The 24,067-nt window shown below is 56.3% G+C and overlaps 1 protein-coding gene across 1 annotated transcript; it reads right to left on the minus strand.

Annotated features, from left to right (window-relative positions):
* Positions 1-123: 123 nt before the first annotated feature.
* SLC49A3 (solute carrier family 49 member 3) lies at positions 124-9,926 on the minus strand. The gene is given in 15 exon segments (XM_067737122.1): positions 124-627; positions 909-1,008; positions 1,222-1,249; positions 1,252-1,314; positions 1,317-1,356; positions 1,573-1,715; positions 2,430-2,554; positions 2,684-2,720; positions 2,723-2,807; positions 3,989-4,065; positions 4,215-4,268; positions 4,271-4,424; positions 4,605-4,763; positions 7,558-7,766; positions 9,905-9,926. Coding segments are annotated over 15 exon segments (1,800 nt in total).
* Between the last annotated feature and the right edge of the window lie 14,141 nt (positions 9,927-24,067).

Consider the following 24,067-nt stretch of genomic DNA (forward strand, 5'->3'; position numbering starts at 1 on the left):
GGCTGCCCCTTCACGGCCCCAGGCCCGCTTCTCATCACACCAGCTGCTCCCCGGCCTCTGGTCCGCTGCAGGGGCCCCATGACGTCTCAGAGGACTCCCAGGGGGAGGGAGGCGGAGCCAGGATCACCAGCTCCAGGAGGGGCTGCTGGGGCCCGTGGGGGTGGGGGGGCCGCGGCGGGGCCTCGGGGGTGGCCGCCGAGCTTGCCGGGCGCACCTCTTCCTGGACGGAGGGGCTGCGTCGGCCTCGGCCTGCAGGCACCGGTATGGGGTGTGCAGGAAGAGCACCGCAAAGCAGCTGAAAAGGACGCACAGGCCGGCCACCAGCAACGTGGACTCCGGGGGGCCGTGGCCCAGCTCTGCCGAGGCTCCCCAAGTGCCAGAGTGCCCCCCCGGGTGCAGGGGACCCCGAATCCCACTAACCATGACCTCAGAGTGACCCCGGGGACAGATCCTGTCCCAGCCCCAAGGGGCCCCAAAGGTGGGTTCACAGTCATGAGCCCCGAGGTCACCGCAGCGGGTCTGGGGACGAGGGCATGCAACCATCTCTCTGGTGGCGACCCCACTCCTGTCTCTCACACTCTCTGTCTCCGTCTTTGTCATTCTCACTGTCTGACTCTCCCTGTCTCTCTTTTATCTCATTTCAAAACCAGTCACATAGGGGTTAGAGGTTGAGCTCTCGTAAGGGCCTCAGGGCTGCTCCCACCAGGCTGAGCCTGAGGTTTGGCCTGTTGCCCTCTGACCCCACCCGACCCCCCCAACCCCCGCCGTGGGTGCCCTGCACCCACCCACCAAGGGCAGCGGAAGTCGCCAAGAGGCGCACGGAGGGGAGATTTCCAGGGCTAGGTGGGGGCCGACCTGCTGGTCTGCGCCCTCGGGGCCCCACAGGCTGCGGCCCTCACCCTTCAGGCCAGCGGGTCCTGGCCGTCCCGGCAGGTGGAGAAGGATAGCTCCACGCGGCGCACGGTCAAGGAGGCCAGCAGCGCCATGCTGAGCACACCCTCGGGCTGCCTGCACAGCCACGAGGCCCACAGCCCTGCCCGGGGCACTGCCCCGGCACCCGTAGTCATCCCGAGGGCAGGGCGCTGCTCTGGTCACCGTGGGCCCTGCGGCCAGCCCAGGCCAGCACACGGCAGGCGCTCAGGTCACCTGCTGTGTGGCCTGGGGTGGGGTGAGGGGAGGCTCTCTGGGTCCCCAGGGAAGTGTTGGGGGATGGGCACTCACCCCAGCACGAGGACCAGGCCCGTGGCCCACCCTCACCCACAAGGAAGGAGTGCTCGACAGCCAGCTACACGGCGACAGGCACCGCTGAGAAGCAAAGAGCCCAAGCGGCGAGCAGGTGGCGGCCAGCTGGGACCCCTGGGGGCAGCGAGCCGCACAGACGGATGCGGCAGGAGTCAGACATGCCACAGCCCTAGACGCCCAGACCCTGCCAGGCCCTGCACCTGAGGGGCGGGGCAGTGCCCAGGGTCAGAGTGGGTCTGGATGTCCGTTACGGCCGACCTGCCAACTCCCCCACCCCGGGGCACCACACTTTGACTCGTGCAAGGTGGTCTCGGCTCAGAGGACTCTCACCAGGGCAAAGGCCATGCAGACCAGAGATGTCAGGCAGAGGCCGATCCTGACAGCTCCAGTGAAATGCTTGGTCCGGTCCACGTACAGGCCAAGAGGCCGCGCCCCCAAGACCCCAAACGCAATGAAGAGAGCCCCGCAGAGGCCTGCAAATTCCTGGAGGAGGAGAGGAGGCGGGGGCACCCTGTCATCTGGGGCCCGGAGGAGGCCCTCACCCTTAGGATGTACGCCGTCACCGGGGAGCCCACGGCAGGGTCACTGAACGGAGCCTGAGGCCCAGGCAGGATGGCACGGAAGGCATGGCTGCACCGCTGGCTGGGGGAAGAGGTGTCCTCCCCGGAGGCGCCATTTCCCTGCGCTACCCCCAGCCAGGAGCTCAACAATTGCTAGAGAAAGGGCCTGCCTACTGCAGACACCCCTCAGTGCCAGCCACCCCTGAAAAGCTGGGAACACGAGAGGCCCGAACCCCACACCCAGGGCTGATGCAGACAGTGGAGGGCGCGGCCAGAGGTGCTATGAGCAGAGCAAGGCCCCCTCCTCTGCATCTCCAATATCAGCGGGTCCCCCAGGGCTGGGGTGGCTGGGGCATGGCGGAAAGCGCCACACGAAATCCCAGTGGAACACACTTGGGCTCTGCCAGCACCCCCTCCCCACGGCCACCACCCCGCTGTCTGCAGACACAAATTTTCACACAGCATCTCAGTAGCGCCCACATCACCCCGTCCAAGTGTGGAAACCCAGCGCCTGGGGAGGTCGTGGGCCATTCCACAGCCACCAGCGGGAGAGCAGCGGCAGAAGAGAGCCTGTGGGGTGACAGGCCCCCAAAGCTCCGTCCTGCCGCGGGGCCCCCAGGGCAGGGCCGGCACCCGTGCTGGAGTGTCCGTTCACGCAGAGGATCTGCTCCAGGAGGGACGAGAAGCTGGAGCAGATGCCGATGCTGCCCCCAAAGCACGCGGCTAGGGGCCAGGATATGTAGGCCTGTTCCCTGCGAGCTAAAGGGAAGGGGCTGCTCAGCCCAGGAGCTCCAGCAGCACAGCCAGAGGCTCCCGGGGCAGCCCCGCCCCCTTCCCCTCCCCCGCCCCGGGATCCCACAGCACACGCGGGCGGCACTGACCACTCCAGCCCCGCTAGGAACTTCTGTGCGGTGGATGGACAGCCCCCGCGGAGGGCGGGGCGGGGCGGGGGGCGTGCTCTCCCAGACGCAAGCAGGGGCCAGCAGGGGTGATGTAGGCGCCCAGCTGCCGGGAGGGTACGCACGAATGCACACGCGTGTGGCTGCCTCACGCCCGCTGCTCCAGGCTCCTTGCCGGCTACCCCCACAGGTCATCCCCAGGTGGACGTCGGCAAGCCCCAGGGCTGTGCTGGGGCTGCTCTGCTTTGCTGCACTTGGAAACCCAGCTTTCAAAATACCACCCAAAGATGACTGCAACACCGACAGCCTCAGCTCAGCCCTCTCCGGGAGCTCCACCCAGCGGCCACCTGGACCCCCTCCCACCTCTGTGAATGACCCCAACACTCGCCCAGCTGGAAGCCCCTCTCACCTCGGCACACCTCCAAACCCCCAGCCCTGAGCCTGCCCCACTGCCCCACCCGATCAAAGCCCTGGCTCTCTCCCTGGACACTCGGCACACCCTTGGCTCTCCGAGTCATCCTGGACCAAATGGAGTCACTCTCCCCTCAGACGCCCCCGAGGTGTCCATCACGCCAGTGTTTTGCCACCTGGGCTGACCCTTCCCGCCACCCTCCCCTTGCTCAGCGGACACACTGGCCTCTGGCTGCAGGCCCCACCCGTCAGCCTCACATCCACTCAGAGCCTGCTGGTCCCTCATCTCCCTCCCTCGCCCCCCTCATCTCCCTCCCTCGCCCCCCATCTCCCTCGCCCCCCTCATCTCCCTCCCTCGCCCCCCACATCTCCCTCCCTCGCCCCCCTCATCTCCCTCCCTCGCCCCCCACATCTCCCTCCCTCGCCCCCCTCATCTCCCTCCCTCGCCCCCCACAAACGCTTCCTTCTGCGCCAGCCGGCCTCTCGCCTCTCCGGAGCTGTCTCCCCGCCAAGGAAACCACCGAACATCCCGGTCCCTGGAGCTGTGCCTGATGCTGGGAAGGTGCCCAGTACTTGCATACTTGCACATGAGGAAACCCCACATGCATGGAGTGCAACCCATGTGTGACCGCAGAAGGTGGCAAGTGCACACTCACACAGACAGGTGTGGACGCACGAGCCCGCCACTACGGCACTCATGTGCACACACGCACTAGCACACTCAGCCCATAAACGTACACACACATGCAAACACGTAGCCATTCATGCACACCGACACACTCTACACCATACACACGGGTACACACACATGCACACAAACACATGTGCATGCATGCACACACACACTCACATGCGCACACTCCTGAGCTCCCTCACCATCAAGGGGATGTCCTCCTCCTTCTTCACCAGGGTGGGAGACAGCGGGCTGGCCACCAGGATGCCCAGGGGGTTTGCTGAATGGACGGGGACATGTGTCAGCTCAGAGTGGCAGGCTGGTCCCCAGCCCCCAGGAGGAGTCCCCATCCTCCAGGAGCGGGGAGCGCAGAGGTGCCGGGCCACGCGCTAAGCCAGCGGGGACGTCGGCCTCACCCCCGGGACTCACACACAGTGCCGATCATGTTGGCTGTGGCTCTCTGGTGCTCGGGAAACCACAGGCGGCCCGCTTGGCTGGAGAGATGACCAGGGTCTGGGCGAGGGCACAGAGGCTCTGCCCACCCGTGAGGAGAGCAAATGGGTTCTGGCGGCTAGTGATCATGCAGGGCTGGGAGCGGATCCCTCTCCCCGCAAAGTTCAGCCGCGCACACAGGACGGTCTGCAGGGCTGGGGTCAGAAGAGCTGCCCACCAGCCCAGACTCCCCCCTCCAGCACCGCAACCTCCACCCACCATGCAATGGCTGGGGATCCAGATCTAGGGAGGAGGCGACGGCTCTCGAGCCCACACTCGGGGACCCCGCCCATCCCAGAGCGGGCCCCGGTGTGGGGTCCGACTCACCACCCAGCGGAGCCCAGCAGAGTCCAGAACCCAGATGGCCACCACGCCGAATGGGATGGACACCACCAGGTAGGCCAGTGAGAGCCAGCTGATCTGCTCGGTGGAGAGGAGGAAGTGCTGGCTGACCGTGTCGGCCACGGGTGCGAGGCTGGGCCACAGCTGCAGACACAGGCCGGCACCAGCCCAGGAGGCACTACAGACACCACGACTGCCTGCTGTCCTGCGCATGGCTGGCTGGTCTGCGGGAGGAAAAGGCCCAGTGGTCCTGTCAGGGCCAGGTTTTCTCCCGGTCATGCCAGAGGGAAGGCACGGAGCGGGGGCTCAGCCAGCACGGCCGGGCCGCAGACCAGCAGCCTCTCTGCAGGCGTGGTCCCAGGGGCAGACAGAGGCCACACCTGGCTGGAGCCTGCAGGACAGCAAGTCCGCCCCAGGACTGACCCTCCAAGGAGAAGGCCCGAGGGCTGTCAGCAGAAGAGAGGTGGCCACCGTGCGGGAGCGGGAGGGGGCACCTAGACTGGGTGCGGCCAGAGCTAGAGCACAGGAGAGGGCCCCCGCCCCCAGCCACGTGCATGCGTAGTTTGCCCAGATGGGCCAGGCAGAGGAGCACACTGGGGGCCACTCAGCGGACACGCAGTGCCTGTGGGGGACACCCAGGTGGACAAGGGCTTATGCAGGAGGGAGGGGGAGGCAGGCCCGGCTTGGCCCAGAGATGAAGGTGTCGCAAAACAAGCCCGTGAGCGCTCCAGCTCGGCGGACCCAGCAACGCAGGAGCTCGCCCCGGGCCAGGTTCCCCACAGTGGAGGCTCCGAGAGCCAGGCTTCCTAACCCAGAGGGAGCTCTGACCACAAGGCCTCACGCGACACCGAGCTTAGGCAACAGCTGCCTTTCCTTCCCTTTCTTCAGGACAGAGCCGGGCGCAGATCTCCCAGGTTTAGGAAGAGCTCCGCGCAGGCCCAGCTGCTTCCCGCCCGGCCTGATCCAGCGGCGAGAAAGCCACACCTGCCCTGCTGAGCAGCCAAGCTCATCCTCCCTCGCCAGCCTCGCCCCATCCTCCTTCCTCCCCGAGCTTGTGGCCGGAGGGGCAGAGACAGCGACGTGGGGACAACTGTTTGCCCCCAGTGACGCATTTCCCTTCCACCTGTTCCCAGCCTGCCAGGTGCCCCCGCACGTCCTTTGAGAACGCTGGCGGCCGCCCCACACACTGGCTCTCACCCAGACCTCACTGCAAGCACAGCCCCACCGGCCCTTCACACTGCCCCTCAGAACCCGAGGGCCCTGCTCATCTGGCCGCAAAGGGAGTAAGCAAGGGGCCACGCGGACTTGGCCAGGGCACACCTGGTGGTCCCTGCTCCCTGTCGTGACCACGCAGAGATCATGACAATTCCCGGTGAGATTCTTGTTTGTTCCATAATGACTTGTGAACGAGAGAAGTTCAGTGGGACAGCCGCGGTGTCCAAGGGCCTTCTCAGGGCCGCCCGATGCCTGTCCACACCCAGACTCATCAGAGCAGCTCAGGGGGCTGGGGGAGACCGCTGCTCTGCATTCTCAGACCAATGCACCCCAACCAGTTCTGGCTTTACAGCGTCTAGACACAGGGACGTGGTGAGTCCTGCAGAGAAAAGAGGCTTCTGGAGTCCCGGCAGACCCCAGGCCCAGGCTGCAGAGGCCACCTGTCCCAGCATGGGGCCAGCCAGCAAGGAGAGGAGGGAAAAGGCCCCAAGAAGTCTGGAATGACATCCAAGAGGGGCTGCCACCCGAGAAGCTCTCCGAGGCGGGGTCCTCCTGCCTCGCCTGACACCTCTCCTCCTCTCGGTCTCTGCTTCTGACTGTCCCTCGGCCGCTTGGCGCCTCCCTGAGCTGTGGGTCCCGCTGCCACCTGCAGCTCTGCACTACGTGATTGTGGCCACCCAAGGCTGCCCAACCAGTCCCTGGGATCCTGAGGGAGGCCAAGCGATGTTCCTTCAGGCAGACGCGGCAGCACAGGAGAGGGGAGCCCAGGGAGCCGGTGCGGGCAGCACTGCAGCCTGGTCCCTGGGGAAGGCAGCCACTGGGGTCAGCTTTGGGAAGCGCGTGCAGATAGATGCCTGCCCAGGGCCCCGTCCAAGGCTGGAAGGGAGGAGAGAGGTCCACCGGCTGAGCCCGGCAGGCAGCGAGTGATGGGCTGGGCAGAGCGACTGGGGCCTCAGGGGTGAGTCTGGGGGAGAAGCAGATAAGGAGAGCTGGGTCCCTGGAACTGGCAGACCCGGTTCTCACTGCCTGCTTCTCTGGTCTCAGGGGCTGTGATGATGAACACAGTCCCAGACAACAGTGGGGACAGTTCTAGAACAGGTGACGGGTCACTGCAGACCCCAGCTGGGTAGCTATGAAGAGAACGGTTGGGTAGGTAAGGAAGGCCTCCTGTGAGGGACCTTGGAACTGAGTCAGAAACCCAAGGAGGGCATCCAGGGCACAGGTAAGGGGGTGGGGAGGGCAAGGGCCAGAGCCAGATGCCAAGGCCTGTGCCAGGGGTTTTGCTCTGCAGAAGGGGGGGGCACCGCTGGAGGAGACCTTCTTGGCTGTGGACGGTGACCCCCTCCTGTGGCAGGAGAGGGATACTTTCCAAACCAGCGAGGGTCGCAGGACCCAGACGCAGCCCCCGCGAGGGCAGACACAAGCCCCCTTCTCCCTGCTCAGCCGCGGCCAGGGAAGGGCTTCTCCGCGCCTGTCCCACCCTGAGGTGGCCGGCGGCCCCGCCCCCGCGCTCCCGCCGTCCCGCAGGTCCCGAGAGGTGGAGGGTCGGTCCCAGACCGGCCGCAACCGGGTTCTCACTGTCCGATTCTCCGGAGAGCCGGCGGCCGGCGAGCACCGGGACGCTGGCGGGTGCGAGGAGCGCGAGCCCTTGGGCGCGGCAGTCGGGGCTCAGCGGGGTCCCGGCCTCGGCTCGCAGCCCCGCCCCGAGCCCCGAGCCCCGTACCGTGGCGTTGGAGCAGCGGCCTCGCCAGGCCTGCCTCCCCGCCTCCCTGATCAGCAGCAGGAAGGCGCGGCGGTGCGCGCAGGGCCGGTTGCCCGCCAGCACGCCCCGGGCGGAGTCGCGGCGCCCCTGGGCCAGGCCACCGCCCGCCTCGCAGTCGCCGCCGCGCCCTGGCTGCCGGCTTTTGGAGCCGCGCGTGGGCTGGGACCGCCCTCGGAGGCGCGGTCGGGCAGGGGTCACCACCCCGCCAGGCGGAAGAGGGACGATTCAGAAGCTGGATCTTCCCCCGTCGGCCGGGACAGAAGGCGGCCGCAGAAACAAGAACAGGGTCCCCTGGCAGGGGCCAAGCAGGGCCGCGGCCTCTGTGGTCTCCCCGCGGTGAAGGCGCCCACGCGGCGGGTGCAGGACAGGGCGCCGGGAAGTCACCGCCCCGAGGGGGGGGCCACACTTCCTGGAAGGTGTTGTGGAAAGATCCTTACCCCCCCCCCCCGCCCCCCGCCGCCAATGCCTGAGGTCCAAACAAGTCACAAGGAGTAGCAGAAGGCCGGCCTGGAAGAGGAGGCTGGGGTCAGTTTGCAAAGCGCCTCGAATCCGCACTAGTCATTAGAGTCAGCCCCGTAGGGCAGAGGTGGTCCCGGCAGAGGAAGGAGGGCGGGGCCACCTGTCCCCCGACAGGGGAAGGTCTGTGCCAGAGCACGGGCCTTCGCCCAGGGCGGGGGCAGGCAGCCTCTCCCGCCTGGTTATTATCTGCAGTTTACAGCTGAGAAAACAGCTGGGGCCGAGCTAGGAGATGTAGGTTTCTGTGCGCTGGAAGGGAGGGAGGAGGGAGGTACCACCTTCTCCCTCTTCCACAAGAGCTCCCCTGTGGGCGCAGGAAGTCTCTTGTCCAGCTTCCTCCCTCCCCCGAGGTCCACCTTGGACACCTCTCCATGGCTCCCCTAGTATTACTCCTCCTGAGGGCACCTGTGTAGCCCCCTGTGTGGGGCTGACATAAATGGACGTGATGCTGCCTTGTGCTCTCCGCCTCTGTGATGCTCCAGCTCTGCTGTGGGACTCCCCTCCCCGCCCAGAGGGCTCTTATGCGGAGGCAGCACAGAACAATCAGTCACATTTCTATACACCAATTTGGAACGTGTGGAAACCAAAATTAAAGACACATACCATTTACAATCATGTCAAAGAAATTTAAATACTTGGGTGTAAACAGCAAATTGTACACAGGACTTGTATGCTAAAAATTATGCAACGGTAATGAAAGAAACCAATAAAGACGCAAAAAAAATGGAGACAGACACCATTTTCATGGATCAGAGAACTCAGCACAGTGAAGATGTCAAGTCTTCTCAGAGTGACCTGTAGGTGTAACAATTCTTAACAAAGGGTTATTGTAGACGTAGACTGGGAGAAAATATTTGCAAACCATGTACCCCACGAAGGACTGGTATCCGGAGTATATAAAGAGCGCTCCAAACTCAACAACAAAACACATGTCCAATTAGAAAGTGGGCAAAAGCGGTCAAGGGGCCTGTGTCTGTATCGTGACTGTGGCGTGGATACACGGACCCGCACACGCGATACACTCGTGTCAGGTACACACACACATACACACACAGCGAATGCAAGTGAAACGAGAAATCTTAAAAAGATCATGGATTACATCAGCAACTGTGTTATGGCTGTGATAGAGTACATCTGTGTTTTGCAAGATGTTACTTTTGGGGGAAACTGGGCAAAGTGTACAAGGAATCTTGGTATTATTTCTTACAACTGCATTTGAACCTATAATTATCTCAAAATAAGAAGCTTAACTTTTAAAACTTACATAATGTGGAGAGTACATTCATTTGGAAACTGACTTTTTCTACTCACATTTAATGAAAGAGTTTTGTTTGAATTCTGGACAACTATCTTTACCGTAAGCATCTACACTGTTCAGGTTTTGACTCAAGCTGTACCGGCACCCACACAAGTGTCCTTCTGCACCTGGAACCCACGTGCACATCTCTGGAACCATCACAGCTTGGAGGTACATACCCTTTAGTGATCTCCGCACAAAACCCACCTTGCATCTTACTGCCGAAAATCATCTTTAAAGGCTTGTTTAAAATAACATACAACGCACACAATTATGACTAAATCTGTTTCAATTTCTTTTTTTCCTTTTTTCTTAACCAAATATAGGCTCCGATCAGCATCCCACTCTGCCATTAACTGAAGCTTTTTCAGGCTGATGTGTCCTCCTTGAACTGCCTCCTGCTCGTGATTAGGCAGCTGAGGGGCGTCTCTTTGCCAAGATTGCAGCAAAGGCAGCACATCTTTGCTGAGGATGATATTGGAGAAGAAAGCTCACCTTCCAAGAGGCGCTGCCTCATCCGTTTGTTTGGTGTTTACTTGGTTTTTATCTTCTCCCCTCAGGAGAAGACCAGCTACTCGGGGGCAGGAATCAGTCTGTCCACACCCGAATCCCTGGGGCAGGGCGGGGCCGGCATGCGGTTGTGGCTGAGAGTGGACTGTGTGGGGTGGGCGCGCTTTCTGCCTTGTGCCCCCCTCCGTAGCCCCTGCATCTCCAGGCCCCGGCCAGCCTGGCAGGTTCTCGGACGGGGCCCACTTCTCCAGAGCGCACCCCTGAGGCGGAGCCGGCCAGACCGTCTGGTCCCGAAGCACAGCGTCCCTCCCAGAGTCTAAGCCTTTACTGCTTCCCCGGTCCCCAGCTGCTGAAGGCCACACACCCCAGCACCACCTGACAGGGAGGTGAGTAAGCAAATCAGCATCTGGATTCTCCACCGCATCAAAATGACGTGACTTCAGCCTTATCCGTGTGGGAGGCCGAGCAGGGAATCTGTCCACTGAACACACTTGACAAACCTGCACCGGACCATGAGCCTATCTACTCAAACAAAGGAGCGCTCTGGCCACCGTGGCCTGTGTGCAGTCGGCTCTCCCCGAGAGAAGCCCTTAGGGTGGCGGCTCCCCACTACCCACGTCTGCCCCTCTGTCTTCCCCCAGCATAGCTGGGGAAGGTCAGCACGGGCTTACATACACCCCAAGGTCCTGGCAACAAGTATCCGCGACCCAACTTGCTGCCCCTTCGCACTGGGGAGCCTGTGACCCCATCCACCCACACTTTCCAGAACCATTCAGCCTTTGAAGAAGCAGGGGCTTCTTGTGTGTGTGTGTGTGTGTGTGTGTGTGTGTGTGTGTGTGTGTATAAAGAAGATGGACACCTTTTGTATGTGCAAGATGTGAGGTCGTATTGTTGGGGCGGGGAGAAAGAGAGAGAGGGAGGGAGAGAGAGGGAGGGGAGAGGGAGGGGGAGAGGGAGGAGAGGGAGGGAGGGAGAGAGAGGGAGGGAGAGAGAGGGAGGGAGGGAGAGAGAGGGAGAGAGAGGGAGGGAGGGAGAGAGAGGGAGGGGGAGAGAGGGAGTGGGAGAGGGAGGGAGGGGAGAGGGAGGGGGAGAGGGAGGGGAGGGGGGGAAAGGGAGGGGGAGAGAGGGAGGGGGAGAGGGAGGGGAGAGGGAGGGGAGAGGAAGGGGGGAGAGGAAGGGGGAGAGGAAGGGGAGAGGGAGGGGGAGAGGGAGGGGGAGAGAGAGGGATGGGAGAGGGAGGGAGAGAGAGGGAGGGAGAGAGATAAAGGGAGAGAGGGAGGGGGAGAGAGGGAGGGGGAGAGAGGGAGGGGGAGAGAGGGAGGGAGAGAGAGGGAGGGAGAGAGAAGAAGGGGGAGAGGGAGGGAGAGAGAGGAAGGGGGAGAAGGAGGTGGGTATGTAATGTCGTGCGTGGCCTGATGTCCATCTGTTTCGTGTGTGTGTTATTAGATGGTATCCAGTGTGTGGTCACGGTGTTTTATGTAAGGCTGTGTGGCTAGTGGTTAGTAAGGTATGTGTGGTGTGAGATGGGTTTTGTCTTTTGTGTGTATATATGGAGTAGAAAGTTTACCTAATTTTTCTGCCTGAATGGAAAAAATGTGCATCTTGTTCTTTGGTGTAAGATGCGTGTGTTAGGTCAGAAACCGTGAAGGGTCTGAGACTGCTCTCTCTGCAGCTAACAAGGTGACCCAGCACAGTCTCCCACGTGTGCATCTGCGGGATCGCGACCCCCGGGTCAGAGGCAAAGAGTGTTGGTTCCCGGCAGCCGCAGCGATGCCCCGGAGCAGCTCCTCCCCGTCGTCTCCACGGGCATGCAGGTGGCACCCGCGCCCGCAGAGGGGTGTGTTTCAGAAGAATCCTGAAATTAGGAAACTCTGATCTTATACAGGACTGCTGGGGACCTCCCCATCCCGCCTTCCAGAGAGAGAAACCTTCTCTTTACTCTGAAATGTAAGCAAATCTTCTCCCAGTGGGGACATTCCTGTCTGCCCCGGAATGTCTCTGAGACAAACCTTCTTGACTTGGCTGTAAACGACCTTGCTCTGAGAGCCTGGACCTCGCAGAAGCAGAGGCGTGAGATGTTCACGGAGAACTGCTTCCCAACAGCATCTATTGTTTAAAAATACTTCAAGATGGGTGTCAAATTTTCTATGTGTGGATATGGCGCGATAAATCTTTTAGCATTGTGTTCTGAGCTGGAAAAGTATGGTGTGTGTGTGTGTGTGTGTGTGACATGAGTGACTAATTTATTTGTTTAAAATGTGAGGTGGGTGTCTAGCTTTTTTCTCTATATGGCTGAAATTAGTATCTCATTTTTCTGTCTACTGTGTGGCATGATATTTTGTGTATGGTATGAGACAGTTACCAAATTTTCTGGTATACGTCGGGAATAGGTATCTATTTGTGTGTGTGCTGTAAGTTGAATATCTAATATTTTGTATATGATATGAAGTTGATATCTCATTTTTTGTATGTATGGTGAGAGAGGGTATCTAATTTTTCATATATGTGTTTTTGAGATGGATATCTGTTTTGTGTATTGCGTGAGATGGTCATTTATGTATATCTTTGTGTGTATTTATGGTGTGAGTTATCTAATTTTAATTTTTCCATGGAGATAAACATGTAGCACTTTCATTTTCATCAGTTCTAAATATTTTGTACTTTCCTTTGTAATTCTCTTTTTTAAATAACAGCTTTATTGAGATGCAATCCTCATGTCATGTAGTTCACCCATTTAATGTGTAAATTAAGTCGATTTGAGTATATTTGCATATATATCTGCATATATATCTGCATATATATGCAGCTATCACCATGATCAACTCTACAGCATTTTCTCACCCCCGAAAGGAGCCCTGTCCTCATTAGCAGGCTCTCCCCAGTCCCCCCAGCATTCCAGCCCCTGGCAGTCACTAATCTGCCTTCTGTCTCTTCAACTGGCCGATTCTAGATAATTCATTTAAGTAGAATCATAACATGTGGTCTTTTGTGACTGTCTTCTTTCACTGAGTGTAACGTTTTCAAGGTTCATCCATGTTTATGCATGTGTTAGTACTTCCTTTCTTTTTGTTGCCAAATAATGTTTCATTGTATGGATGGACCACATTTTGTTTATCCATTCATCAGCTGATGGACATTGGGTTATTTCCATCTTGAGGCTGTTATCAATAATGCTGCTATGGACAGTTATATGCCAGTTTGGGGCAGACATTTGCTTTCGTTTCTCTTGGGTCTGTAGGTGTGGAACTGCTGGGTTATATGCTAACTTCACATTTAATTTTTTCTGAGGAACTGCCAGACCCTTCCAAAGCAGCTGCACCATTTTACATTCCCACCAACAATGCCTGAGGAGTCCAATTCATCTCCGTCCTTGGCAACGTTTGTTTTTGCCTGTCTTTTTGATTCTAGCCATCCTAGTGGGTGTGAAGTGGTATCTTGTGGTTTTGATTTGCGCTTCCCTGATGGCTAATGATGTTGAGCATCTTTTCATGTGCTTATTGGCCATTTGTGCATCTTCTTTAGAGAAATATCTATTCAGATAATTTGTTCATTTAAAAAATTTATTTATTTAATTTATTTACTTTTGGCTGTGTTAGGTCTTCGTTGCTGCGTGTGGGCTTTCTCTAGTTGCGGCGAGTGGGGGCTACTCTTCCTTACGATGCACGGGCTTCTCATTGTGGTGGCTTCTCTTGTTGCGGAGCATGGGCTCTAGGCGCACGGGCTTCAGTAGCTGTGGCACACGGGCTCAGCAGCTGTGGCGCGCGGGCTCTAGAGCGCAGGCTCAGTAGTTGTGGCACACGGGCTTAGTTGTTCCGCGGAATGTGGGATCTTCCCGGACCAGGGCTTGAACCCGTGTCCCCTGCATTGGCAGGCGGATTCTTAACCACTGCGCCACCAGGGAAGTCCCAATTTGTTCATTTTTTGAGTGTTTGTCTTTCTTTTGTTGAGTTATAAGGGTTTATGTGTTGTTTGTATTCTTACATATTTTATGTGTTCTAGGTATGAAACTCTTATCAGATATATGATTTGCAAAAGTTTCCTCCCATTCCTCGAGCTGTCTCTTCACTTTCTTGATGGTGTCCTTTGAATACGTATGTTTTTTGTTTTGATGATATTCAATTTATCCATTTTTCCTTTTGTTGCTTGTACCTATGGTATCATGTCTAAGAAACAATGCCTAATCCAAGATTTATACCTATGTTTTCTTCTAAGAGTTTAAAAGTTTGAGCTCTTACATTTAGGCCTTTGGTGCATTTGAGTTAATTTTCGTATACGGTGTGTGGTAGGAGTCCAATTTCATTCTTTTGCATATGAATATTCAGTTTTCCATTTCTTGAAAAGACTATGCTTTCTCCATTGACTTGTCTTGGCATCGTTCTTGAAAATCAGTTGATCATAAATGTGAGGGCTTGGGCTTCCCTGGTGGCGCAGTGGTTGAGAGTCCGCCTGCCGATGCAGGGGACACAGGTTCGTGCCCCGGTCCGGGAAGATCCCACATGCCGTGGAGCGGCTGGGCCCATGAGCCATGGCCGCTGAGCCTGCGCGTCCGGAGCCTGTGCTCCGCAAGGGGAGAGGCCACAACAGGGAGAGGCTTGCATACCGCAAAAAAAAAAAAAAAATTTAAAAAAAATGTGAGGGCTTATTTCTGGACTCTCAACTCTAATCCATTGATCTGTATGTCTGTCCTTATGCCAGTACCACACTGTCTTGTTCACTGTCGCTTTATAGTAAATTTTGAAATCAGGAAATGGGAGTTATACATACATATATATATATATATATACACACACACACACACATATATATATATATATATACACGTGTATATATATTGGCTGCGTTGGGTCTTTGTTGTTTTCTCTAGTTGCGGCGAGCGGGGGCTACTCTTCGTTGCGGTGCGCGGGCTTCTCATTGCTGTGTCTTCTCTTGTTGCGGAGCACGGGCTCTAGGCGCACGGGCTTCAGTCTTGCAGCACGCGCACTCAGTAGTTGTGCCTCACAGGCTTAGCTGCTCCGCGGCATGTGGGATCTTCCCGGACCAGGGCTCGAACCCGTGTCCCCTGCATTGGCAGGCGGATTCTTAACCGCTGAGCCACCAGGGAAGTCCCTGTTCTTTTCCTAGATTGTTCTGGCTATTCTGAGTCCCATGAATTTCCATACACATTTTGGGGTCACATCATCAGTTTCTGCAAAGAAGCCAGCTGGGTTTTGATATGGATTGTAGATCAGATGGTTGAACATTGATATCTTTTTATTTTGGGGTGGCTGCATCGGATCTTAGCTGCGTCACGCGGGATCTTCATTAGGGCATGCAGGATCTTTCGTTGTGACGCAAGGGCTTGTCTCTAGTTGTGGCTCGCAGGCCCCAGAGCACACAGGCTCAGTAGTTGCAGTGCACAGGCTCTCTAGTTGTAGCGCGGGCTCTAGAGCGCACAGGCATAGTTGCCCCGTGACGTGTGGGATCTTAGTTCCCCTACCAGGGCTTGAACCCTCATCCCCTGCATTGGGAGGAGGATTCTTAACCACTGGACCACCAGGGAAGTCCTGGAAAATTGATATTTTAACAATATTGTCTCCAATCCATGAACATGGATGTGTTTCCATTCATTTAGGTCTTCTTTAATTTTCTTCAAAAATGTTTCATAGTTTTCAGAATATAAGTATTGTACTCTTTCATTACATTTATTAGTAATTTGATTTTTAATTAATAACGCTGTACTTTTTAGAGCAGTTTTAGGTTTACAGAAAAAGTTGTCACAAAATACAGAGAGTTCCCACATGTCCCCTCTCCCCCAGCCCCCGCATACCACCTCCCCTATTAACATCAGTATATTTGTTGTAATTGTGAACCAGTATCAACACACTGTTACTAACTAAAGTCTGTGGTTGACATTGGGATCACCCTTGGTGTTGTACATTCCATGGGTCTGAGAACTGTATGATGACACGTATCACCATTACAGTGTGACACAGAGCAGTTTCCTGGCCCTAAAAGTCCTCTGTGCTCCACCTGCCCATCCCTTCCCGCCCAGACCCCTAGTAACCACTCATCCTTCCTTTATCTCCATTGTTTTGCCTTTTCCAGAATGTCATAAAGTTGGAATCATACAGTGTGCAGCCTTTCCCACTGGCTTCTTTCACTTAGAAATATGCATTTAAAGTTCCTCCGTGTCTTTTCATGGCTTGATAGCTCATTTCTTTTTAGTGCTGAATAGTATTCCATTGTCTGGATAGACCACAGTTTGTCCATTCACCTATTGAGGGACATTTTGGTTGCTTCCAAGTTTTGACAATTATGAGTAAAACTGCTATGAACATTCACGTGTGACTTTCTGTGTGGACATACATTTTCAGCTCCTTTGGGTAAATACCAAGGAGCACAGCTGTTGGATCTAATGGTAAGAGAACGTTTAGTTTTCTAGGAAATTGCCACACTATCTTCCAATGTGGCTGCACCATTTTGCGTTCCCGCCAGAAATGATGAGAGTTGCTGTCGCGCCACATTTGGTGCTGTCAGCGTTCTGGATTTGGGCCATTCCATTAGGCATGTCGCGGTATCAAGATGTTGCTTTGGTTTGCACTTCCCTGATTACATATGATGTGGACCATCTTTTCACGTGTTTGTTTGCCATCTGTAAATCATCTTTGGTGAGGTCTTTTGCCCACTTTAAACTTCGGTTATTTTCTTATTGTTGAGATTTAATGGTTCTTTGCATGTTTTGCATAACGAGTGTTGCAAATTTCCCCCCGGTCTGTGGCTTTTCGTTTCATTCTCTCAGCAGTGTCTTCGCAGAGCAGAAGTTGTTAGTTTGAACGAAGCCCAGTTTACCCACTTTTTCCTTCAGGGCTTTTACATTTTCAGTGTTATCTGAGAAGTCACCACCGAACCCACAGTCACTTGTATTTTCTTCTATGTTATCCCCACGGGTTTTATAGTTTTGTGTCTCACACTTGGGTGTATAATTTTTGTGAAAGTTGTAAAATCTGTGTCTTTACGTGTGTTACATGTTTTGGCACGTGGGTGTCTACTTGATCCAGTAACATTTGTTGAAAAGACTGTCTTTTCTCCATAGAATTGCCTTTGTTCCTTTGTTGAAGATCAGTTGACCAAATCTGTGTGATTCTATTTCTAGGCTCTCTATTCTCTCCCATCGATCTATTTATCTGTTTTCACCAGTACCGTACTAACTTGATCACCGTAACTTTATGGTGAGTCTGGGAGTGGGGTAACCTCAGTCCTCCAAATTTTTCTTCTCCTTCAATATTAGGTTGGCTGTTCTGGACCTTTTGTCTCTCCATATAAACTTTTTTTTTTTTAAGATGATTTTTTTTTATTCATTTCTTGCGACGTAGGGTCTTCGTTGCCGTGTGCAGGCTTTCTCTAGTTGCGGCAAGCAGGGGCTACTCTTCGTTGCAGTGTGCGTGCTTCTCATTGCGGTGGCTTCTCTTGTTGCAGAGCACGGGCTCTAGGCATGTAGGCTCAGTAGTTGTGGTGCGTGGGCTCGGTAGTTGTGGCTCGCGGGCTCTAGAGCGCAGGCCCAGTAGCTGTGGCACACGGGCTTAGTTGCTCCGGGGCACGTGGGATCTTCCCGGACCAGGGCTCGAACCTGTGTCCCCTGCATTGGCAGGCAGATTCTTAACCACTGTGCCACCAGGGAAGCCCTCTCCATATAAACTTTAGATTCAGTTTGTCCATATCCACAAAATAATTTGCTGGGATTTTGACTGAGATTGCATTGAATCGATAGATCCAGCTGCGAGGAGCTGAGATCTCGACAGTATTGAGTCACCCTATCCATGTACATGGAATATTTCTCCATTTGTTGGGATCTTCTTGATTTCTTTCATCAGTGACTTGTAGTTTTCCACATTAGTTTCTGTACGTAATTCACAAGTTAGTTTGAAATGTATTTCTAGTTTTCCAAAGAAGAATTTTTAGAAAACTGTCTTATTGTTTAATTCCATATTACTTGCAGAGATGTCAGAAAGTGTCGTTTGTATGAAATAATTTTTTTTCAAATTGTCTGAGACTTTCTTTGTGATTGAATACCTGGTCAGAATCAGGCTTCAGCTATTGCCAACGTGGTGTCTTCTGACGGTCTAGGCGCTGTTCTCCCATCAGCGTGTGCCTTCTCTGGCCAGAGGAGGCTGGCGGGTGGCTGACCTCCCCTGTGTTTCCCCAGCTTCAGGGGTTTCAGCATGCTCTTATCTTTACGTTAGTGTCTGGATCTGCGGTTAGTCTTTAAATCTGAAACTTCAGCTACTCTCTAATCAACTGTTGCCTCTGTGTCCTCCCACCTTTCTTCTGTTAAATCTGTCTGCCGGGCCAGCCCTTGACCACCCTTCAGTGTTCACCCGCCTTCCTGCTCCGCTGCCCCAGCCTCAGCCTCTGGCTGTCATTTGCACGTGGACGTGGCCTCGGGACCAGGCTCCACTCCAGGTGCAGAGTCTACAGCTCTGAAGAAACTGACAAAGGCACCCCCGCCTCCCAGGGGAGCCTGATTTCCAGAGAGGAGAGTGAAGAAGACAGAGTCTGTACTGCGCCCAAAGGTGGTGAGCACTTCAGAAAAAGAGCAGAGAGGGCCAGCAGTGAATGTGCTTGCAACTCTTAAAGTTTTTATAATGGAAACAAACACAAAGGGAGAGAGAATTGTATAATAAACACACGTGAATATATCACTCAGCTCCAGTTACGTCAGCTTGTGGCCAATCTTGCTTTCTCCGGATTCCTCCCCACCTCTACTCCTCCGAATTATTCTGAGAAATTACTCAGACACCATAGCATTTCCATCCCTAGATATTTTAGTGTCTATCTCTGAAAGATAAGGATAAGATAAAGATAACCATAATTCCATGATTACATCTGGAACACTGACCATCAAGTATCGCGGCAGCGTCCAGTCGCTCCAACTGATGCACGTGTGTTTAGTTTAATTTAGTTCAGTTTGTTTGATTCAGGATACAAACCAGTCATTGGTCTGCGCTCACCTCCTTCTCCATCTCTAGTTTCCCTCGCTGTATCTTTTCAGTCCCTCGCAAGTTGTTCTTGGAAGAAGCGGAGCCTCTCACGCGGCAGCTTCCGAGCTTCCCGAGCTGCCTCCCTCCTGCCGGGGTGCCTGGGTCAGAAGCTGCTCTCAAATAAAGACCTGGGTCAGGAGCTGCTCTCAGGAGATGATTTTAGGAAGCAGGAGAGAGTGAGAAGTGAGACACAGGCAGGGAGGAAACACCAGACACAGAGGCACATCAACAGGGCAGCTTGCAGGAAGGGGACTTGATTCCTCCCGGTGCTGGAGGGGTGCAAAACGTGGCCCCAGAGGTGCACCCCCGCTGCCAGCCCACCGTCGGGGGCTGACCCAGGCAGCGCCTCTTCCTCGCCTGTGTGGTCACGGGGGCTTCTCCCCGCCACTTGCTGGAGAAGACCTGCGACAGAGACTGAACAGACTGTGCTGGCCACTTGAGGGCGCTCACGGGGAATGGTGTGGGGTGAAGCACAGAGCATTGGCTGTACTTGGATTCAGGTTCGGCTTTTTGGTGCGGCCTTTGACCAGAAGGCATGCATGTCTGACCATCTCCCTTTTGGGTTGGCATTACCATTAGGACTGTGAAATGGCAGTATTTTAAATTTTTTATTTATTTTATTTTTGGCTGCATTGGGTCTTTGTTGCTGTGTGCGGGCTCTCTCTAGTTGCGGCGAGCGGGGACTACTCTTCCTTGCTGTGTGTGGGTTTCTCATTGCGGTGGCTTCTCTTGTTGCGGAGCATGGGCTCTAGGTGCACGGGCTTCAGTAGTTGCAGCACGCGGGCTCAGTAGCTGCAGCACACGGGCTCAGTAGTTGTGGCGCATGGGCTTAGTTGCTCCGTGGCATGTGGGATCTTCCCGGACCAGGGCTCGAACCATGTCCCCTGCATTGGCAGGTGGATTCTTAACCACTGCACCACCAGGGAAGCCCATTAACTCTATATTTCTTCTTCATGTATTAGCTGGAATATTCACAAAGAAAACGGATCCCTCATCACGTCTTTGGTTACCCTGCGATGCGGTCTGTATACAAGGCCAGGTGGATGATGGGTTTTCTCCCATCATCTACCAGGTTTGAAAATGACGAGTTGGTTCCTCAGAGCCCTACAGCAACACCATGTTGGGTTTTTAAGCAGCATATGTATTTGTGGTTTAAACACATCTGGTGTATTTTAACCTGCTGCCGCTCTTATTCTCTTTGATGCTTAGTGGCCCGCATTTGGCTCCTGGCTCCTGGCCACGGCAGCCTGTGCAGCGCCTTTGCTTCCTGTGGCCTTGTTCGTGTCTTGACCCACGTCCAGGCGTGCCCAGCCATCTTCCCGGCCTTTGAACACGTGGGATAGAGTTACAGGAACCGTTTTAACGCCTGTTCGACCGGTTCTGGCATTAGCGTCAGCAGTGCGTCTGCCTCAGTGACTGACTTCCGCCCCCACTGCGAGTCGCAGGTCCCTCCTCTGCTCGCCCGGTGAGTGGGACTGGACCCCAGACGCGGGGCACCGTCCTTGTCGAGTGCCTCCCCCTCACGCTTTGTCCTGGCTGAGGTGGGGTTCCTGGACACACTTGGTCCCTTCCATGCGTTTCCTCAGCAGGCTGACAGGGGCTGTCTTTCTGCTGAGGCGGTGATCTTCCGGCCTGGTGCCTGGCCCCCACGGCTCCTGGGCTGGCAGGACACGCCCAGCCCTCTGTGACCTCCCAGAGCGTCTCTCCTGGCGCCTCTCAGGGGTTCTACGTAGCCCCGGGCAGCTTCCTCCACGCACATCCCTATCAGGGCTCGGCCTGGACTTGGCACCCTCTGCCCAGCTCTGGAGCGCCCTCCGGACAGGCCCTCCCCTCTGGCCCCCCGCCCTGCAGCCTCCAGCACTTTGGCCTCTGGTCGTTGGCTCGCTCCATTTGTCCCTCTCTGTCGGGAGTCACGGCCTGCACTGCCTGATGCGGTCCAGCGTTTAGCTGCTTCCGGTGGGAGGGTGAGCTCAGACCCTCCACACACAGGCTGGCCTCAGGCAGCGGAGGCCGGAGGCCGTAGCCACCTGCTTGTCGTGGAGCTTTGGGGTCAGTGTTGGCCACCTGCCTTGCTGTGCTGCTGCGTCCCCCTCTGTGCTTTATGAGGGGTCCGGGGAGACGTAAGTCCTGCTCCTGGCACCACCTTCATGGAAGCCACGTGGATTTCTAACACAGGCAGGTGCGTGGAATGCATAGTAGGAAGCCCGCATTCTGGGTGTGCGGTGGCAGGGGCTGAATACCCTTTTCTCCATCTTGCCCACCTTAGTGGTGTGCCCTGGACACCGTCCTGGAGGAGACCCCATGACGGCATGTACAGGCGTCTGGCGCTCCTTTCACAGCTGCAAGCCCCTGTGTGGAGGGTCAGTGGTTTATTAAGGACTCGCACCTGATGCCACGTGGACCGTTCCAGTTTTTTCTGTTACAAATTATGTTGCAATTAGTAGCCTCATTCATGAATCTTCTGCATTTTTGCCAGTGTATCTTTGGGATAAATTCCTACTTGGTGATTGCTGGGCAAAGGATAAATGCCCACATCATTTTGCTGGATATTGTCCATCTCCCCTCTGTTCCCACCAACAATACATGAGATGAGAGTCTTGCCAACAAGGGAGGCGGTCAAGCGCTGGGGTTTGTTGCCAGATTGGTCAAGAGAGGCCTCAGGAGATATCTGAGCACAGGCCTGAGTGCGGGAGGAGCCATGTGGGCGGCCAGGGAGCGCCACCCAGGCCTGGGAGCAGCTCAGCCGTGGCCGTGAGGTGCGAGGGCCCGGCATGTCCAGGAGGGCCGTGGACGCCAGGCCAGAGCGGGGGCAGGGCCCAGGCCCGAGGCAGGACCTCGGGACGTGGAGCAGCTGCTGGGCTGCTGAGCAGAGGCGTGCTGCATGCTGACCCAGGCGTTGAGGGGGTGGCCCACTGGCTGCCCTGTCCGCGAGAGACCGGGGGTCGCGGGCGGAGGCTGTGACACCAACCCAGACGGGACAGGTGGGCTCGGGCCGGGGCAGCAGCCGCTGCAGAGGCTGAGCGCCACGGCTGCATTAGGCAGGTTTGAAGATAGAGCTGAGAGGACTTCCCCATGAACTGGCTGTGGCAAAACAGAAAGAGAGAAATCAGGCATGAGTCCAAATGTTTGTGGCCCAGCAGCAGAAAAGATGGCACGCCGTGGGCTGAGACGGGCAAGTTCACCATGTGCAGTCCACTGAGGGACACAGCGGTGCACAGACGCCAGTGAGAGCGCTGGCCAGGAGCGGCTGCAGGGAGAGGAGGGGAGGCCGGCTCGGGGGCAGAACACGGGGCAGTGGGCCAAGGGGAACGTGTTTCCAGGAGAAGAGAGCAGCGCGGAGGGGCAGAGATGACGATGGAGGCAGTCCACAAAACCTGGGGAGACCTGGACCAGAGCATTTTCCTGGGGGAAGGCAGAAGGCTGCAGGGTTAAGAGATGAAACAGGGAGGGAAATTGGGGCGGGCGAGTGTAGACAGCACTTCTGAGGAGTCGTGCTATATGCAAAGACGAGCAGAGCAGCTCTAGGTCAAGAGAGAGCCTGTTTGCTCTGTTCTGTTGTTCAGATGGGCAGCCTCCCCGGAATGGCCCACCAGAGGGGAAGGAGACACAGGTCCATCGGAGAGGGGCAGGGAGGAGGCCCCCGGGGGTGGCTAGGAGGCAGAGGAGCGAGGACCGCTCGCCCTCTGGGGAAAGGGGAGGCGTGGGCGTGGTGGGGTGGGGTCACCTCTCACTGCTTCTGTCCTGGTTTCCGGCTCCTTCTTTTCGTTCCGCCCTATGGGGTATATCCACACAAGGTCACCTGTAGACTTCAGTGAGTTCTGACGCATGTACACAGTCAGGAGCTTGTCACCGCCACCAACACAACACACATTTCCATCATCCCAGGTGTCCTTGGGCCCCCGTCACCTCCACTCTTACGCTTTTGCTCTGAGCGAGGCCCCTGGACGGTTTCGGGCAGAGGAGGGACATTCCTTGGCTAATGTGTTATGAGAGTTACTCTTTCACGTTAAGAATAGATTTGGGGCCCAAGGACAGAAGCAGAAGGCCAGTGCTGAGCTGATTCTCCAGCTGGGGGAGGTGCTTGGCCTTGGGCCGGGGGGGTGGGGGTGGGGGTGCCGTGGCAGATTCTGAGGGGTCTACTGACAGCCCACGTCAGTAGAGCTTGGAGGCAAGGACCCCGGTGCCTCGGCTCAGCAGGCAGGAAGGAGCCCTGCCATGGGGCTGTGGGAAGGCCAGGGGTTGACCTTCTGACATCAGAGCCTGAGTTCCCTAGAGATATCCCAGCAGAGATGTGGCCAGGCAGCTGGACACCGGAGCCCAGAGTTCAGGGTCAAGGTCTGGGGTGTTGTCACTGATGAGGTCACCTAGGGAAACAGGCGGGCAGCACAGATGTCTGGTGTGCATCCCCAGCAAGAGGCCCTAGGCCTGGAACGAATCTGGAACCGTTGCCACGCCTCACACGCCTGCTCCTGGCTCTGCCCCATTTGCAGACCGGTGGCCACGGTGTCACAGGGTTGTCAGGTGACTTCCTGGGGCCACTTTGCCCTCAGCCTAGGGCTGCTCCCACTCTGCTGTCCCCTGCGCCTCCACTTCCGACCTGGGTCACCTGAGCTCCCATTGTACTGGAAAACAGAAGCAGCTAGAAGAGACCATGCATCAGGGTCTTCCCCTCCCCCCCAACGTGAAGGGCTACCAACTGCCCCCTGCATCCAGTCCCCAGTCCTAGGTGGGGACCTCAGCTCATGCAGCGTGGTCATTCTCCCCCTGTACCCAGTCAGCACCACTGAGGTCACCAGGGCTCCAGGCCAAATAGCAAACTGTCTTCTCCTCCTGGCCTCCGAGCCCCATTTGTGGCTTCCATCTACAACCTTGAAAAGTCGTCTTATATTTGCCCTCCTCCTTTGAGCAATCTGTTTTCACCCCAACAATGCCTCCACACTGCACTGGCCATGGCCCCGGAGGGGCCTCACTACCCTCATCCCTCCAGCAGCCAAATGTACATCACTCACCCCTGGGGTCCTCTTCCCCAGTCTGCTCCATCTGGGTCTTTCTCACTGGCTCCTCCTGGACTCCCGGGTTTCTCCACCGGGAGGGCTGCAGGGGGCTTGGTCCCCCATCCCTCACTCGCTCC

This window comes from Pseudorca crassidens, chromosome 4 (genome assembly GCF_039906515.1).
Source record: "Pseudorca crassidens isolate mPseCra1 chromosome 4, mPseCra1.hap1, whole genome shotgun sequence".
Lineage (NCBI taxonomy): Eukaryota > Metazoa > Chordata > Mammalia > Artiodactyla > Delphinidae > Pseudorca > Pseudorca crassidens.